The sequence below is a fragment of the Saccopteryx leptura genome, chromosome 7, assembly GCF_036850995.1.
Source record: "Saccopteryx leptura isolate mSacLep1 chromosome 7, mSacLep1_pri_phased_curated, whole genome shotgun sequence".
Lineage (NCBI taxonomy): Eukaryota > Metazoa > Chordata > Mammalia > Chiroptera > Emballonuridae > Saccopteryx > Saccopteryx leptura.
Genome location: NC_089509.1, coordinates 106,525,645 through 106,543,008, shown reverse-complemented (window position 1 = coordinate 106,543,008; position 17,364 = coordinate 106,525,645). Strand labels below are relative to the sequence as shown.

At 56.0% G+C, this 17,364-nt stretch overlaps 1 protein-coding gene across 1 annotated transcript; it reads left to right on the top strand.

Moving 5' to 3' along the window:
• The first annotated feature begins 11,555 nt into the window (after positions 1-11,555).
• Positions 11,556-13,346, top strand: LOC136379043 (uncharacterized). Its single transcript, XM_066346513.1, has 2 exons — positions 11,556-11,620; positions 12,617-13,346. The coding sequence occupies exons 1-2, from the start codon at positions 11,556-11,558 to the stop codon at positions 13,344-13,346; spliced, it is 795 nt and encodes a 264-aa protein (XP_066202610.1).
• The last annotated feature ends 4,018 nt before the right edge of the window (positions 13,347-17,364 follow it).

Genomic DNA, 17,364 nt, shown 5'->3' with positions numbered 1-17,364 from the left:
TGAGAAAAGTCAATACTATTGTGGTGAAAGTCCTACTGCCTTATTTGCATGTCAGGAGCCACTGGAGAGACCAAAGGACACTTGGAGTCCATTTCCCATCATTTTCTGCATCGTAAGATTCAAGGTATGACTTCTGTTGGCTTCCTGCCTATATGAGAATGTCCACCCCAACTTCTCCAGACTTAGCAGCACCTGCGTAGTTAGAACAAGCTCACATTGCAGCGAAATTTCCCACATATTGAGAACAAGATCTATTAAATTTCACATTATTGGTTACTTCCCATATTATTCATTCTTCAACTTTTGCCATTTGAAATAAATTATCCTTTATAGACTTGCTAAATTTACAATCTCAATAACTGAGTAACTCCCATTATTCTATGATCCAACTCATATCCTCATTAATCATTTGTTTACCATTAGCTAATATTTGTATTTAACATTTCTGCTATGATACAAAGATGACTAAATTTATGTTTTGGGCAATGAACTGCACCCCTGATAAGTATGCATTTACATTTCTTCCTTTGAAATACTATGTTTTTTATTGTATATGTTAGAGTGTAAATTTGATGATGATCTGATATTTGCTACAGTAACTATTTCTGAAAAGAGTGTTAGAAATGACTGCAGCCAGGTTTCAGTTTGAAATGATATGAATGAGGAAAATGTGAGAGAGATTTCATCTATCTTCTGCTTGATTTCATTTGATTGTCCATTTAAAAAGCTTCGTACTATACACCATTAACATTGTTTCTATCCATCAAAAACTTAAGGCTTCTGTTCTCATGTGCAAAACTAAAATATGCCAAAGAGAAACAAGTTCGCTTTCATGATAAATTTATAAGGTACATTTTGGGAAGTAAAAGTATTAAATGTCCAACTTGTAAGAATCTTCCTAGGAGCTCAGGAAGAATATGCACGCTACCTTTAGAAAAAAAATGTTGTCTTTGCATGTGAAATTGGATTATCTTTGGTTTAGAAGTATTGAGTCTCCCTGGGATGGAAATGGGGGGGGTGGTGAGGGAGTATTGAAGTGGCGGAAAGTGGGTAGAGAAAGTATGCAAAGAAATTTTTTTTATCTTTTACTATTACAAAAGCACATCACAAAATAAACAGAAGAGAAAGTGTCTCATCATTACAAGGACAGACCGCTTTTATTTCAACAGCTAGTATTTCAAGAACCATAGCAATACATGGTAGGCTCAGCTATTTCTAACCACTATGACGACTAGTAGTCTCCATCACATAGAAAGGGGAACTTTGTATTTCTATTCTACTGTGTGTGCATTTAAAAATATTTTGTAGTCAAACTTGACAGGTAGGGAGCAATTGCTTTAGTTTTTGTTTTGAGGAATGATTAATTCCAAGTAAGAAATAGACAGTTATTGCTTGGGAAGAAAATTTGGGACCAAGCTCTGCAAGGAAAACGATTTGTCCCTAGAGCCCATTTCTTACGTATTTCCTGATGAGAATAGTCTGAGCGGCGGTTCTTGACCCTGGCCGCAGGTTAGGATAACCTGGAGAGGTTTCAAAAAATGCGGAAGCACCCTTGGGGCCCCAGAGACACGTGTTTAATTGGTCTGGGGTTGGCGCGCAGGGGGGAGGGGTAGTGGAGGGAGAGGTAGTTGGGGGAGGGGTAGTGGGGGAGGGGGGAGCGCCTCGGGGAGCGCTCCCTAGCTGATTCTACCTCGCAGCAAGATTTGAAAGCCATTATATTTCGCAGAGCATTTATTGGCAAGCGCCACTCTCCTTAATCTCACTTTAATGAACTAAACACCGCCAGGTTTCTTAGAAACTGAGAGATCGTCGACCAGTACTTGGGTTTTGGAAGTGGTCATAATTTGGATAATGAATTCGTTGATCTGATCTGGTCTCTGACATATTCTTTCTCTCACTCACTCTCTGAGAGCGTGCCCCCCCCCCCCCCCGCGCGCGCACGCACACACACACACACACTCCTGTTGACTTTGTATTACCAGAAAAGTTAAATATTTGCCTACCTTTTGGAGTGCTGTGATCTTTCCTATCGTGGGCGAGGTGGTCGCTGCTCCTTTCCGCTTTACAGGGCTTTTTGTGGGTTCCCCTCGCGCCTCAAAATTAGGCGAGTGCTTTCCCAGTTCCATGAGTCATCAAAATTCAGTGACAATGTGGGGATTTGAGGGAGGATTATACGGATAACGAAGAAAGTCTCAGGGTTAAATTAACAAAACCTCGCCAGCGGCAGCTGTGAGTGTCATCGCCACCAGTGACAGCTGACGGGGAATCTGCTGGTCCCCAACAGGTGCGGACCAGCAAGCAGATGCAGCGCGCAAAGCGTCGTGTCTTAAAACACACACTTAGAGAGTTATTAAATTATTTTCAAAGACTCTTCAGACTAGCCGTTCAGCGTGCAAAGGAACTCCCCCGGCTCTTGATCGAGGTGCGGATGGATTTGCGCCAGACCCAGCCGCCCACGGGCGGTGCAGGATTGAGGAGCACCGCCTCGGTTTCCCTGTTTGGATGCGGGCGCTCGCGGGGGCTCCAAGCCAGCAGCAAGGTGGAGTCACGAGGGGCGGTGATTGCTGACCCTGCTCACTCCTCGAGGACCACCCGAGGCAGCAGCCACGGCGACAGGTTCCCGGGCGACTCCCAGGTCCTCCGGGTAGAGTCCCGCACACTGGAGCTGGCCTGTGTCCCACAGGACCCCAGGCCTCCGAGGCCTCCCGAGGTGACACTGGAGCTGGCCTGTGTCCCACAGGACCCCAGGCCTCCGAGGCCTCCCGAGGTGACAGGCTGGTCTTCCCCGGGCTGGGCCAACGACTGGAGCCTGTCCCTGTCACATCCCCTGGTCCCTGCGAGGGCAGGCGCGGGCCGAGGAGAAACCAAGGTGTAAGGACGCTGGCCCAAACCTACAAGTCGCGCGGGGCAGGGGCGGGACCAGCTGACACGTGTCTTGTCAACCCAGGCACTCCACAGGTCCCGCGTCCGCGGTTGGTTTTGCTTGTTTGTTTTGTGTTTGCACGGAACCCAGTCTCCGCGTGTTGTGACGCCTCCCTCCCTTCTTCTGGGTCGAAAGGGTGCGTTATGATTCGATGGGGTATGTACCATCCTAGATGCCCAGGGGCCTCGCCAGTGCCAGCCCCCAAAGCTCTGCGTTCGCATCCTATTCGGAAAAGTAGCAGAGAAGCCCCAAATAACGTACGTGGAGAGGAAAAGAGACGCGGACTGCGGTGGCCGCCGCAGTCTGCGCGGGGCTCTGAGACGCGTGGGTTCACCTCGTTTTCCCTGTGCGGTCTCCCGCCGGGTTCTCCGCAGACGTTAGCTCCGCGGGGCTCTGAAAACCCGCCCCCAGAGAAGTGTGTTGGTTTCCCCCAGCCTCTTTCAAAAAGATGCAAAAGATGACCCAGCCGGCCACTGCTGGCGGGCGGGGCAGCTCGGCGTGAGCGCGAAGGACCGGGGCTTGGACACCCTGTAGGGGTCTGGGGACTTCCGTGTGTGAGTCCCGGGCAGTTTCCCCGCGGGAGCCGCGCCTGAAACCCTCAGCGGGACACTCCACCACCGCAGGGCTGTCGGGGTGCGCGGGTCGCCGCCCGGCTGGTAGGACCCCCCGCAGCCCCTACGGAACACGCTCCAAACGCTGTGGCGGCGGCGCTCAGGCGGGAAGACTCGGCTTCTCTCTGCAGGGTCATCGGCCTGGTCTCCTCCACGTGTCCGGCCCAGGTAAGAAGCAGAATCCTGGTGCTAACGTGTCTCAGGCTCTTCTGGGCACAGAAACAGGTTAATAAATTCTCCCTGGGAATCAGGAAAAGGGTTCTTTGAAAGAAGCAAAAACTTTCAAGTGGGATTTTTATCATTAGATGTGTTTTAAATGGTGGAGTCAATTTCCAAGTTCTTCTCAATAGCAATAAGACAGATTTCAGAAGCATTAAAAGTAACTTTTGTTGAAATTTATTTACAACCAGAACAAGATGAACAGTGAGAAGTGAGGTATTTAGGAAAGTCCCAGATCTCATTCCTTTGGGGCCTTATCAGGATATTAGAAACTAGGGTTTTCTAACCAAACCAGACTGGCCACATAACGGTTTTTCCAGGTTTAAATACTAGCTCTGCCCCTTACTAAGCACAGTGACTCAAGAAGTTAATTAACATCCCTGCGCTCCCTTATCCTCCTATTAACTAGATACAATATGGCTGTTTTGAGAAGTGAATTAATCTTTGTGAAGTTCTGAGAACAATGTCAGCACCTACAAAGTACTCAATAAATACATGCAATTACTGTTAACATTATATGGTATATCACATTATATAATAGTAATATAATATTGTAGTAATATATCATAGTAACCATGAAGTACAGTAATAGTAATATAATGTGATGTTATATTGCTATTATATAGTTATATAAATATAATGGTAATATGCCAGCGTCATTAAGTACTGTTGTTACTACCTAACCAGTTTCCCCAATTCTACCAAGATAGCTTATTCAAGATGGAGGACCCAAGCAGCTGATCCAAGGAGCGCCAGGCCTCTGAGTTCTTATGCTGCCTACCCCAGGACACTGGACAGATCCTCAGAGAAGTCTCCTGTACAGCGGCTGGTTCCTGGGAGGGAGGCTAAAACAGGTGGAAGGAGAGATGGCTTAGCAGTCAGGTGACTGGTGGAGGATGGGCATCCCTTCCCCTGATCCCACCACCCTGGCACTTCCGTAACTGATACTTCATTTTATTCTTATATTTTGCTTCTTTCTTTCTTTCTTTCTTTATTTATTTAGGAAGGGATTGAGAGAAACATTGACTTGTTGTTCCACTTATTCATGCATTCATTGACTGATTCTTGTATGAGTCCTGACAAGGGATTGAACCCACAGCCTTGGCATCTTGGTACAACACTCTAACCAACTACTCAGCCAGGACATAAATGGTATTTTATGAAAAGATTTGCTCCACATGTTGAGTTTATTTATATCCATCAGTTCTCTCATCACCCTACACTTCTGCAATGTATAAATTGGTAAAGTCCAACCTCTATTTTACTTTAACAGAAATGAATTTGAAGATCTTGGGTGCATACCAAATAGGAATATATGTAAGTCAATACCAAGTAAGTGTGCATGTGACATACTGCTGTGTTTTCCTTCCTGATGGCCTTTCCTCGCTCCCAACCCCTCGATCCTGCTACCCTCCCCCATTATACAAGAATCTCCTTCATGCCCACATGTTCTGGAACAGTGAAATGGGGGTTCAGATCACTGCTTTCATTGTAAATGTATCCTTCAGATCAGAGCAGTCATTCATCATTGTCTAATACAAACCCCCCTTGACTAACACCCACTAAGATTTATTTTATCTAAAATATCTTAGCCATCGTATTTCTTCAGTATTTGGCCACTGTCTTTCCTCCTCCTTCTCCTTCCTCTTTTGATTTTTCTTTTCAGTTTTGGAGCAATCCTCTCCTTTTCCAGGAGTTTTTCTTCTCTTTTTCTTTTCCTTTTCTTTTCTCTCTTTCTAAGGCCTTCCATTCTAATGATACTTCCTTCTCTTTGGGCTCAGAGTTTCTTTGATTTCTCCCTCCCAGGGTGACCTGCCACTTTGTTCCCGGATGCCCCAGGGTCTGGCTCCCATCCTCCTGGGCCACCCTCCTCTAGCGAAACTGCACTGTTCACTCTTCTGAAATTGAGGCTTTCTCACCAATCAGAAAAATAGCATAGAAACCCATCTCCTGCCATTGGAAATGTGACCTTGTTCTAAGGGACCAGAAATGACCATTTTTATCACAGAGGTGACTCTGATGACCCCTTGTGACAGGGCATCCGGGGCTTTCTGAGAACCTCCCCAACCTGCCTTGGAGATAGAGGAGTTAGGTCTGGAGATGCCGTGGGGAATCCCTTTCCGTGTGAGTCTGTTCCCGTCTGCTGCAGCTACACCCTTTCTGTCTTTTCTCCTCCGCTAAGTAGCTTCAAAGTTGTAAAGTTGTGCGGGTACCAGTCATTTTTGTGAAAAGTGAGAACCATCCCCTTCGGCTGAGCAGGACCCCTGCTTACTGTTCTAAGGCAGCCATGACTCTTTTTCAAGACCCCAGTGCAGGGCTGTTTATCCTGTTCTCTCCTGAGTGGCCCTGCTGGTCTCTTTCCCATTTATCTCACAAGACCACCGGCTAGGGAAGAATGACCGCATCTCTAGGGTCTCAGGCTCCTGTGAAAGTCCTTCCTCCCCTCTTCCTTCAGGTGGTGGCAGCTGCCAGAAATCATTTGGGAGCGACACCAGCCCTGTCCTCACAATGGGGAGCAAGACCTTTCTAGCTCACTTAGCTTGAAAGGAACTTCCTTTTCTCTGGGAAATTGGAACGACAGGTCCGGGTAAGGGGTGGGGGCGGTGCTAGACACCAAGAAGCTGAGTCCTCATTTTCCACAAATTACAATTTGCAGGCAATAGAGGCCGAGAAAAAGGTGCCCAAGCTCTCACTGGATTTTTGAGTCACAACCACAGGGAGGGAGGAGATGGGGAAGTCCCAATCCCCTGACCTATAACTGTGACACCTGCTTTACTCCTGGAGGCAGAGAAAGGGGTGGCCTCCAGGAAGCCTCTGCCCATTCTGGGAAGATTCAGTCCCCACCATTCCCTCCACAGCACCCAGAAAGTGTCTTCAGAAAGAAGACGGGGGAAAGGTCCAAGGGATGTCAAACCCTAAGACCTGTCTCTTTCCAGATGTAGCTCACGTGCAGGTTTGGCTGCTCAGGTTAGGAGTTGCTTACCAACGTGTTGTTGGCTAATACAGTTCTTTCACTCCTTCTCTTGTCTTTCTGTCACCAAACCCTCCACTGAGCCTGCCCAGACTTCCTCGGCTGAAATAGCAGTACCACCTTGCCGCGGACCAGTGTGGCTAGAAATTCTGGGTCTTGAGGGAGAACAGTGCGGAATTAAGAAAATAGACTCACTGAGAAAAGAGGATGGGATGGAGAAAAGAGGATGGGATCGGGAGGCCTCTTCAATGCTGATGGCAATGTCCAAGAGAGCAAAAGCCCCCAGTTTGCTTTATTATATAGCCATATGCAAATAAGGAAGTCTTTGATACAAAGTCTCAGATCTGAGGCAAAAACAGGTACACTCTTAAGGCATAAACAGGAATCCCCCCACCATGCATAAGTGAAATCAACCAACATCTGAACAAACAAAGGGTGAGAGGAAGGGCATGTAAATTGCTTCCAGCAACTTAAGTAAGAATGCCAATACTCAGCTTCACAGCCAGTATGGGGGAGGGAGGGAGAACTTAGCCTTTTGCTAAGCCTGGAATTCCCAGAGGCTTTCTGCCACCTGCAGTCTACCACACCACCCCAGCATTCCATCGGGGCCTCTTTCCTATTTTTCCTCCCCCCAATACTTATAGCATTTTCAGAACTGAGCCACATCCCACAACCAGTCTTCTGACAGGTTGCATTTATGCTCTTTTAGGTTATTTTCTGGAACATCCCTTCTGCCAGGAGGAAAACTGGTTTGTTTCCATCACTAGTGTCACCCCAGTACTTAGAGCAGCACGTGGTACTAAGAAGCTCAGTAAGCACGTGTGGAATAAATGAAAGGTCACGTGATCTGCTGTGGGAACATTCATTGCAAGAAGTGCCCATCAGACCATCCAGTGAGGGAGGTGCAGGTAGAATGAAATATTCAGAACTGCCCTGGGAAAGGCTTTGAAGGCCCGGCCCTGCAGGTGTTGCAGGCCCTAGAGTTGACCAGAGAGCAAGGAGCCTGAGTAATGAGGACTTTCGGAGGCGGCAATGAGTGACTGAGTGGGAGAGTGCGGGACTGGGAGCGTGCCAGGGACGCAAGTCCAGCTGAGGGCAGGACCTCTGACGGTCAGGCTCCACGTGGTCTTTAAATTAAGCAGCAAGGCCAAGGAGGCCACTCCGAGCATGTCCCTGGAGATCGGATTCCTGCTGCCCAGGAATGGTTCGCGCGAGAGCCCAGAACAGGGCTGTGTGCACAGCTCCGACGTTGTCTGGTGAAGTCTGTGCTCTGAGCTGCACTCTATCCTTTTTTTTTAATTGGGCAGAAGCTCTTCAGGATTGTCCAGTGGAAGACTCTCAGCCCCGATGGTGTCTGTTCAAGGTGCGAAGCAGACAGGAGCTGATAGGATGGAGTGGGACGGGATGGGGTGAAAGGGCCACAGGCTGAGAGAGACCCCCGGCTGAACTGGGAGGGGGGTGGTGGCCCAAGGCGCCTGTTGCGGGCACGTTCCAGAGGGAGCCCAGGGTCCCGGCCGGCAGGCAGCGGAGTCCTGCCCAGAAAGAACCTGACGCAACTTGGGGGCTTCAAGCTTTCGCGAGCTTTTGTGCCAAGACCTGGAGCCGCCTCACCTCGCAGTTCCACCCCACCTGCACGAGGCGCACGCCCTCTCGTCCCTCGGCGCCCGGGAGGAGCTGGCTGCCGGACCTGCTCCTAAGGCCTCGCCCCCCACTCCCTGTCGCCTCGCCCCCCACTCCCTGTCGCCTCGCCCCCACTCCCTGTCGCCTCGCCCCCCACTCCCTGTCGCCTCGCCCCCCACTCCCTGTCGCCTCGCCCCCACTCTCTGTCGCCTCGCCCCCCCACTCCCTGTCGCCTCGCCCCCCACTCCCTGTCGCCTCGCCCCCCACTCCCTGTCGCCTCGTCCCCCCCAACTCCTTGTCGCCTCGCCCCCCACTCCCTGTCGCCTCGCCCCCACTCTCTGTCGCTTCGCCCCCCACTCCCTGTCGCCTCGCCCCCACTCTGTCGCTTCGCCCCCCACTCCCTGTCGCCTCGCCCCCCCACTCCCTGTCGCCTCGACCCCCACTCCGTCGCTTCGCCCCCCACTCCCTGTCGCCTCGCCCCCCACTCCCTGTCGCCTCGCCCCCCCACTCCCTGTCGCCTCGACCCCCACTCCGTCGCTTCGCCCCCCACTCCCTGTCGCCTCGCCCCCCACTCCCAGTCGCCTCGCCCCCCCACTCCCTGTCGCCTCGCCCCCCCACTCCCTGTCGCCTCGCCCCCCACTCCGTCGCTTCGCCCCCCACTCCCTGTCGCCTCGCCCCCCACTCCCTGTCGCCTCGCCCCCCCACTCCCTGTCGCCTCGACCCCCACTCCGTCGCTTCGCCCCCCACTCCCTGTCGCCTCGCCCCCCACTCCCTGTCGCCTCGCCCCCCACTCCCTGTCGCCTCGACCCCCACTCCGTCGCTTCGCCCCCCACTCCCTGTCGCCTCGCCCCCCACTCCCTGTCGCCTCGCCCCCCCACTCCCTGTCGCCTCGCCCCCAATCCCTGTCGCCTCGCCCCCCACTCCCTGTCGCCTCGCCCCCCACTCCCTGTCGCCTCGCCCCCCCACTCCCTGTCGCCTCGCCCCCCACTCCCTGTCGCCTCGCCCCCCAATCCCTGTCGCCTCGCCCCCCACTCCCTGTCGCTTCGCCCCCCACTCCCTGTCGCCTCGCCCCCCACTCCCTGTCGCTTCGCCCCCCACTCCCTGTCGCCTCGCCCCCCACTCCTTGTCGCTTCGCCCCCCACTCCCTGTTGCCTCGCCCCCCACTCCCTGTCGCTTCGCCCCCCACTCCCTGTCGCCTCGCCCCTACTCCTTGTCGCTTCGCCCCCCACTCCCTGTCGCCTCGCCCCCCACTCCCTGTCGCTTCGCCCCCCACTCCCTGTCGCCTCGCCCCTACTCCTTGTCGCTTCGCCCCCCACTCCCTGTCGCCTCGCCCCCCACTCCCTGTCGCCTCGCCCCCCACTCCCTGTCGCCTCGCCCCAGGGGTAAACAGTGTCCCTTCCTCCCGCCCTCCGTCTCGCTGCTCAGGACGGATTTGGGCTCTGCAGAATCCATTTTTGTCCGGCTCCTCCCCCGGGGCTTCGGAGGAAGGAGGGCCTGGGGCTGTAAGCGGGTCTGGAGGGGGGAGGAGGAGGGAAGGGAGGGCGGAGGCCGCGAGCCACGGGGTGTTGTACGTGCGAGTTTGTGAGTGAGTTTCCATCTGTGTTCCAGTGACGAGTGTCCCATGGGGGACGCACGTCGGTGGGACACATCTCCCGGCGGGTCAGGGCTCTGGGAGCCCTCGGGCCGCCCCTCAGCGGGCTCTGGGCGGTGAGCACCGTGTCGCCTCCAGCAGCGACGGTAACTGGACCCCAGAAAGCTGGGTGTCAGGGGGAGACGCCAACTTCTGGACTGCTGTCCGCCGGCTCCCGGGAGAGGGTTCCTCCCAGCACTTTCGCTTTTGGTGTAAAGCGTGCGAACAGCTCGGCCAGCGCAGCGTGTTAATAAAAACAACGCCCGTTTCGTCTAAACGCCCCGCTTAGTGAACCGAGAGAAAGGCGCGAAGGGTGTTTCATTTGCATTTGGAAAATTTCCTCGGCGGTGTGGACTTCGCGGTGGAGGCGGCCGCTGGGACTAAGGACCAATGGGCCCCCGCTGGGCCGAGGCGTCCTTGTTCCGGATGGCAGTGTCCCCCACTTTGTCCCCTCGCCGCGCTGTGCCCGAGACCCGCTCTCCGAGGCTCGCCCGCACCCTGTCTCCGTCTGCAGTGGCCCCGCACCGGGCGGACCCCTCTCCCCTCCAGGGACGCTGAGGGACCTGGAGGACCCGCGCCCCCCGCCCCGCGCACACCGCATCTCCCCGCGGCGCCTCCCCGTCCCCCTCCCCCAGGGGGGCTCCGGAGCCCAGACCGCCCGTCCCCGAGCCGGGCCGCGCCCCCCGTCTGTGCTCTCGGGGCAGAACCCCCGCCCTGCGCGTGGATGTGACTGTGGGAGGGTGACTGTGCGTGTGCGCGGCTAGGCCTGTCTGCGTGCGGAGTGTGCGGTGTCCCAGCCTGTGCGGATACGTGTGAGGGTGCGCGACTGCGTGCGTCCTTGTCTGGATCTCTTGTGTCTGTGGCTCTAATGACGAGAGTCGCGCGTTTTGCTAGAATACCACCTCCCCCCGCCTTCCTGTCCACCTGCCGCAGTCCAGGTAATCAAGTGCCGCCTCTCCGTTGAGCATCGCGGCAGCAAACTCTCGCTTTAGCCGAAGACCCTCCTTCCTCCCTCCCCGCGGGGAAAACCGAGTTCTTCCCACCCAGCAGGGGGGCGGGGAGAGGGAGGCCGCGTGGCCGCGTGGAGGGCCCAGGAGCCGGGAAGCGGCTTCAAAGCTCTCGGTCACGACTTTTCGGCCTTTATTTATGCCCCTATTAATACGGAATCCATCATGTAGATATCGATCTTTATTCTTTAAACTGATACGCTAGGAATCAATTAGCCATGCAGATTACATTTCCTACATATCCAAATGTTAATCTTTCCGACTCCGGGACGGTGACATGTATTTTTTGCAGCCAGATAGTATTCGATTTCGTTTAGAAATGAGAAGTCTTGAAGAAGAAAGGCTCTCTGAAGCTCATTCCTCTGGGGGCCACTTGTCTTAACTGTCGGCCCGGGCTGGGCGTTGGGGGGTCTGGCAGCCGGGTTGCCTCCCGCCGAGTTTCCCGGGGGTGGGGGTGGGGGGGGGAGCACAGCCCGCTGGGTGACCTGCGTGCGGGGCCGCGGAAGCGACGCGGGACAGCTTTCTGAGCGGGCACACGCGGCCGGCTGGCGCTGGGTCTGCTCTTGGGTCGTGGATGCTCCCACCACGCAGACACGTCGGCCGGCGGCTTCCCCACGCTTCCGGCGTCGGAGATAGACCGTCAGTGTTCACCTTTTTAGATGTTCCTTTTAGAGCACTCCCATCTCCGAATTTCTAAATCAACCTCGGGGCTACTTGAAAGTTTCATTTCCAGAAAAGAAAAACTCAACTTTATTTAAAAGGGAAATAGGTGTTTTCCTGGGGGAAGGGAGATGGAGAGAAAGTTTAAGATCTGGGAAGGAACTGACTGCAATTCAGCTCTAGGGCTTGGAAGGGCTGAAGCATCCCGGTTTTTTACTTTCTCTCTCTCCTTCTTCTCTCCCCCGCCCCCACTCCTCTTCCTCCTTTAACGGGTGGTGGGTGGAGTCAGGAGAGGCCACCTCCCGAGGCAGACGGTCCGTGCCTCGTCCTGTCCGAGCTCTGTGACCTCCCAGGGGCGACCCCACAGGTGGGGGTGGCCCTCGTCCTTACACCCGCCTCCTGTCCCCCCACGCGCGCTCCTCCCGGCTGGTGGCCGGCAGACCCAGCCTCCTCCACCTCCCTCCACCTGCTGCGTTCACTCGGCTGGTGTAGCTGCGCTGTCTCCGGCTCTGGAGCACGTTTTAAAACTCGAGGCCCGTGGGTCCCGGGCTCACTCAATGCTCTGCCGCCTTAGGCCCCCGGGGCCCCACTGTGGGCTCCGTTCGGGCTCCGTGAGAGGCCCTGGGTGTAAACATTCTTCTCCCAGGTCTCTTTTCTTGCTCCTTCCGTCACCAGCCTCCCAGTCCTGCCTGAAACCCACCAGGCACAGGAATTTCCCGCGAGGTTGAATGAATCTGGGCGGAGAATCGGCGGCGGCTCCCGTCTTTGGCTCAGGCACTAGAAACCGTGGAGTCAGAAAGACACCTGACCCGCCCTGTCCAACCCTGTCCCCCCCCCCACGCCCCGGCCCCCCGCACTCCCGGGGCCTCGGGAGGGAACCCCACAGTCAGGCGGGAGACTTTGTGTCCCAGAGCAGGCCCCGAATCCTGAGGAAGAAGCTCCTGGACTGGTCATTTGCCTTCCGTTTTGCCCCAGACGTCAAGGAGACGGACAGACCCCACCGCTGTCCCCAGCGTCCCTGGGCACGTCCCCGCCCGGCCGCGCCCCTGCCTGCGCTCTGACTGCTCCGCTCCCCAAGGCCCAGGCCCCCCTACCACACCAGCCACCTCCTCAGCCGCCCCCAGACCCCCCATTCCTTAGCCGCCCCCCCACCACACCAGCCACCTCCTCCGCCCCCAGACCCCCCACTCCTCAGCCGCCCCCCCACCACACCAGCCACCTCCTCCGCCCCCAGACCCCCCACTCCTCAGCCGCCCCCCCACCACAGCAGCCACCTCCTCCGCCCCCAGACCCCCCACTCCTCAGCCGCCCCCCCCCACACCAGCCACCTCCTCCGCCCCCAGACCCCCCACTCCTTAGCCGCCCCCCCACCACAGCAGCCACCTCCTCCGCCCCCAGACCCCCCACTCCTCAGCCGCCCCCCCACCACACCAGCCACCTCCTCCGCCCCAGACCCCCCACTCCTCAGCCGCCCCCCCACCACACCAGCCACCTCCTCCGCCCCCAGACCCCCCACTCCTCAGCCGCCCCCCCACCACACCAGCCACCTCCTCCGCCCCCAGACCCCCCACTCCTCAGCCGCCCCCCACGCCCACAAACACGGCGCAGCATTCACACCCCGGCAGAGCAGTTACCGAACGTCCCCCGCGGAGTCTTTCCAAGTGGGGCAGAATGTTTTCCGAAGACTAAAGAGGACTTACTCTAATTTTTTAATGAGCCCCCCCCCCAATACTCAGACTCCGGCACTTTGTCTTCCTCATTTGCATAAAAATAATTTCCGCAGAACCAAGTGACCTTCTGAAGGCGACAAGTTGTCCTGACATTCGTTCTCTCCCTCCCTCCCTGCCTTTCAACCAATTTTCTTTTCCATCTCTCTTCTTTCCCTCTCTGCGTTTCTCTGTTCTCTTTTTCCTTCATCCTCTTTTCTTTCCACAAACCGAATGTTCTTTATGGAGAACCCGTTCCCTCCGGGGCACGGGCCCCCGCGGGGCAAACCGCATGCTGCTGGCCTCGTACCGCGTTTCCGTGCGGCGCCCCACCCGCATCCAGGTCCTAAATCCGATCCCATCCCGACTGATTTTCCAGTGGGGAGACCGGCGGCGCCAAAGCGTTTCACAAGTAACTGCGGGCGGCCCGATGACGGCCGCAGCTTCGGGCCGCGACGTGCGGCGGATGGACCCGCAGCGTTCACCGATCCCGCCCCGGCGCACGCAGCCCAGAAGCGCGCGGTCAAGGACCTGGCGCTTGGGTTTCCTCCCGGCAAACACCGGCAAACCTTCCTGCGCACCGAGGGTTTCCTGGTCTTTGCTCAAACTCCAGACTTCTTCTTGAGCGTGACGCTTGCAGCCTGGCGGGCGGCCGGGCGGACCCTGGCAGTCCGAGCCCAGGCCTCCGGCTGTGGGGGGCGGTGCGTGTGGGGAGACCTGGGTGGTCGATGCCACCCCCACAAGGTCAGGGACATTATTTTACGTAGATCATCATTTCCCCTTAAGGCCTATGTCCGGCTACAAATGATGTCACCTCTTAGAGACTGGAGAAGTCCACGGGCCACGAAATGCTTGTTTGTGCCTGGGTCCCGCAGTCGTGGGGGCCACGCTGAAGGCGTCACGCGGCCCGAGCGGACGCCACTCCCTCACGGTTGGACTGTAGGTCCGTGCTGGGAACCCGCAGGGAAGGGGAACTTGCAGGCAAAGGAGGCATGACCCACCCTAAGCTTGTACAGAGAGGCAGCTGCTGTCTGTCTCACCCACAGTGCCTCTGACACCGCGGGCAGGGGGGACAGTGGCGAGTTCTGCTCCCTTTTTAAAATACAATCATCCTACTCTCGTTTTCAAAGCTCTAGTTTCATTTTTCAGGGCGCAGCGATAGCGGGGTGGACAGAACTGTCGTAGAAACTCTCCCGGCTGCTTTCTGGGTCATTTCTCTGCGTGGAGAAATGCCGCCTCCCCAACCCGGGTCCCGGGCCGCAGGGACCCGCGCTGGCCTCCAGAGCCCTACTTCCGGTCACTCCTTTGCCAATTAGCGCCTATGTCGCGGCCAGATTCGGCACGGGGACTCGGGGACCCTCTGGCTCCCACCAGGGGAAGGGTCTGGGTGGAGAACCCCTTCCTCCCACCAGGGGAAGGGTCTGGGTGGAGAACCCCTTCCTCCCGACAGGGGAAGGGTCTGGGTGGAGAACCCCTTCCTCCCACCAGGGGAAGGGTCTGGGTGGAGAACCCCTTCCTCCCGACAGGGGAAGGGTCTGGGTGGAGAACCCCTTCCTGCTCCCGGCGTGGAGGTCAGGGTGCCTTTGGCCTCCGGAGAGACTGCGGGAAGAAGTAGGGGAGGCTCAGGCCCCAGAGATAAGGAATGACGAGTGTAGAACCAGGGGTGCGTTTTCTGAAACCAGTTTGGGAAATCCGGAGCCAGCTCGCCTTCCGGCGACCTGTTGCGCGCGGCGGTGCCCGGCTGGCTCTGGGCCTGGTCGGATGTGGCTGCGAGTGGGCGCCACAGCCGGCATCACTGCCCGGGCCTTTCCTGGTCGGACCTCGGGGACACCAACCTCAGGGAGACTGGGTTCTCGGGATCTCAGGACGCGGCCTGGCACCCGTGCTGGCCCAGCTGCTGTGTCTCCAGGGTCCTCTGGTCGCTCCCGGCTGGAAAAGGGCCGACCTAGCACTCTGGCTGCTACAAACCTCAGGACGCTCGGGGCAGGGAAGAGGCTGGGGAGGAGGGGCCCCGGGGCTGCGGGTCCCCACCCCCACCCACCCTCGTGGCCTCTATTTACACACTTTTATAGCAAGTGGTGGTCGATTTACGGATGCGCCTATTCGAGATTCGCACTTGAGATTCGGTTCCACCATCAGTACCTCCATACAAAAGTCCGCCGGGCTCTGCGGCTTCGGCGAGGACCCGCAACCCGGGAGAAGGAGTCTGCAGCGAGCGCGTCCCTTCACGGCGGCCGGCTCTCCGCAGAGAGAACGCTGTGCGGGCCAGCGCGCGGGGCCAGCGCCCTAAGGGCCCGCAAACCAGCGGCTGGCTCCAAGAACCAGTGAGATTCAGCCCCGGCGGGTTGTAACCGCTCACCGTCGCCCTGGGTTCCTTCTAGCCGCAACTTGAAGTTCTTTTTGCCCTCCTGAAATAGACTTTCTTTACCTCCTCCCTCCAACAATTACCTCTGACCTCGGAAAGCGCTATGTGCTTCACTCCACCTTCTGGAGACAGAGAAAATTTGGAGAAAGTCCAGCTCCTCTGATAAGAGGCTTAAGAAACACGGACACAAACTTTGGTGGCTCCCGGTGTACAAAAAAGGAAACGAGAAAGTCTCCCCTTGACAAATGGCATTATTTTATATAAAATCAGGGCTCCATTCTAAGCAGCCCTCTCCTTTGCACTAGGAATGCAGACGGGCACTCTCCCCTCTGGGTGGGCAAGCGGCCGTCCAGACGGTTCCCGATGTCTCCAGAGGTCAAGCCAGCCTTTGGGCTCTGGGCCCAGCCAGAGCTGCCTGCTTTTCCACTTGTGCCTGAACTTTTAAAGGGACCCTGCAGACCGCGCTCCCCACACCCCGGATCCTGTCTTCTGAGTCTGCATTAATTAGGGGATTGGGGATTGGAGTTGGGAGCCGGAGTTCACGTCAAAACTGTCAAAGGAATTGGGGGAAAGGAGGAGAGAGAGAGAGAGAGAGACAGAGAGACAGAGAGAGAGAGAGAGAGAGAAGTGGAGAACTCCACTGCAGGAAAAATGTAAAAATTGTAGAAAGAAAAGGGGGAACTTGAAGCCCAGAAGTCATTGTTTCCTTTATTTCAAAGGGAAAACCTGCCCGATTCTCATCCTTTTGATTGATTAAGGCCCTGAATACCTCGTGGTCCCGGAGTGACAGTTCCTGAATAGATGGGAGCGAATAAAGCGCAGCGCAGAGCGCGGGGCTGGCACTCGGGGGTGTAAAGGAGGCGAGTTCGCTGGCACTTACCAAGTTATAAATAAAAGGCTGTGCACAATGGTACCTTCTCTAAGGACAGACAGTCTTTACAACACTCCTGGCGTCATATCCTGCTGGGGACACTCCAGCTCCTAGCCAAGACTTTGCTCCTTTTATTTTTCCAGCAGTTTAGTCTGAATACCATAATAAATTCCTGAGAACAAACGCTGCAGCCAGCCGGGCAAACCTTGAACATATAGACGCATCTCTGCCGGCGCGTTAAGATCTATATACATCGAGGTTTAGGGCTGGGGCTTCCCAGAGAGGGTTTTTCAATCCAGAAGACATAGTTTTTCTTCTGTTCTCATCCCCAGCCCTCGACTAGCTGTCCTGGGAGATCTCCCCACATCTGCTAAAGCTTCACAGTCCCCCTGCCCCAGACGGAGGAGTCCAAAGAGCCCACCAGCACAGCCCGAACTCCTCCTGGGAAGAGCCCCACCACGACGACCCCCCTGACGAGCCTAGGCCGAGGGGCACTGCTCCGAGGGAGGAAGGCTGCACATCCTGGGGGCTCCCAATGCCTTTTTATGGAATTGCGCCCCCTTCGGTGGCAGCAAGGCAAGAGAAATGTGTGTGTGTGTGTGTGTGTGTGTGTGTGTGTGTGTGTGTGTGAGAGAGAGAGAGAGAGAGAGAGAGAGCGAGCCACATGTAGAAAAACATAGGCACAGACACCCAGAGGGGAACAGAGTCAGAGACAGAGAAAGACACACGGAGTGCAGAGAGAGACAAAGAGAGAAACAGGCGGTCAAGGAGAGAAACACAC

Bases quoted from the DNA above. Each gene is read 5' to 3' on its own strand.
- LOC136379043 (XM_066346513.1), top strand. From the start codon at position 11,556: ATGCTCCCACCACGCAGACACGTCGGCCGGCGGCTTCCCCACGCTTCC. The intron at 11,621-12,616 runs GTCAGTGTTCAC...GTTTTGCCCCAG, and splicing joins TCCGGCGTCGGAGATAGACC to ACGTCAAGGAGACGGACAGA.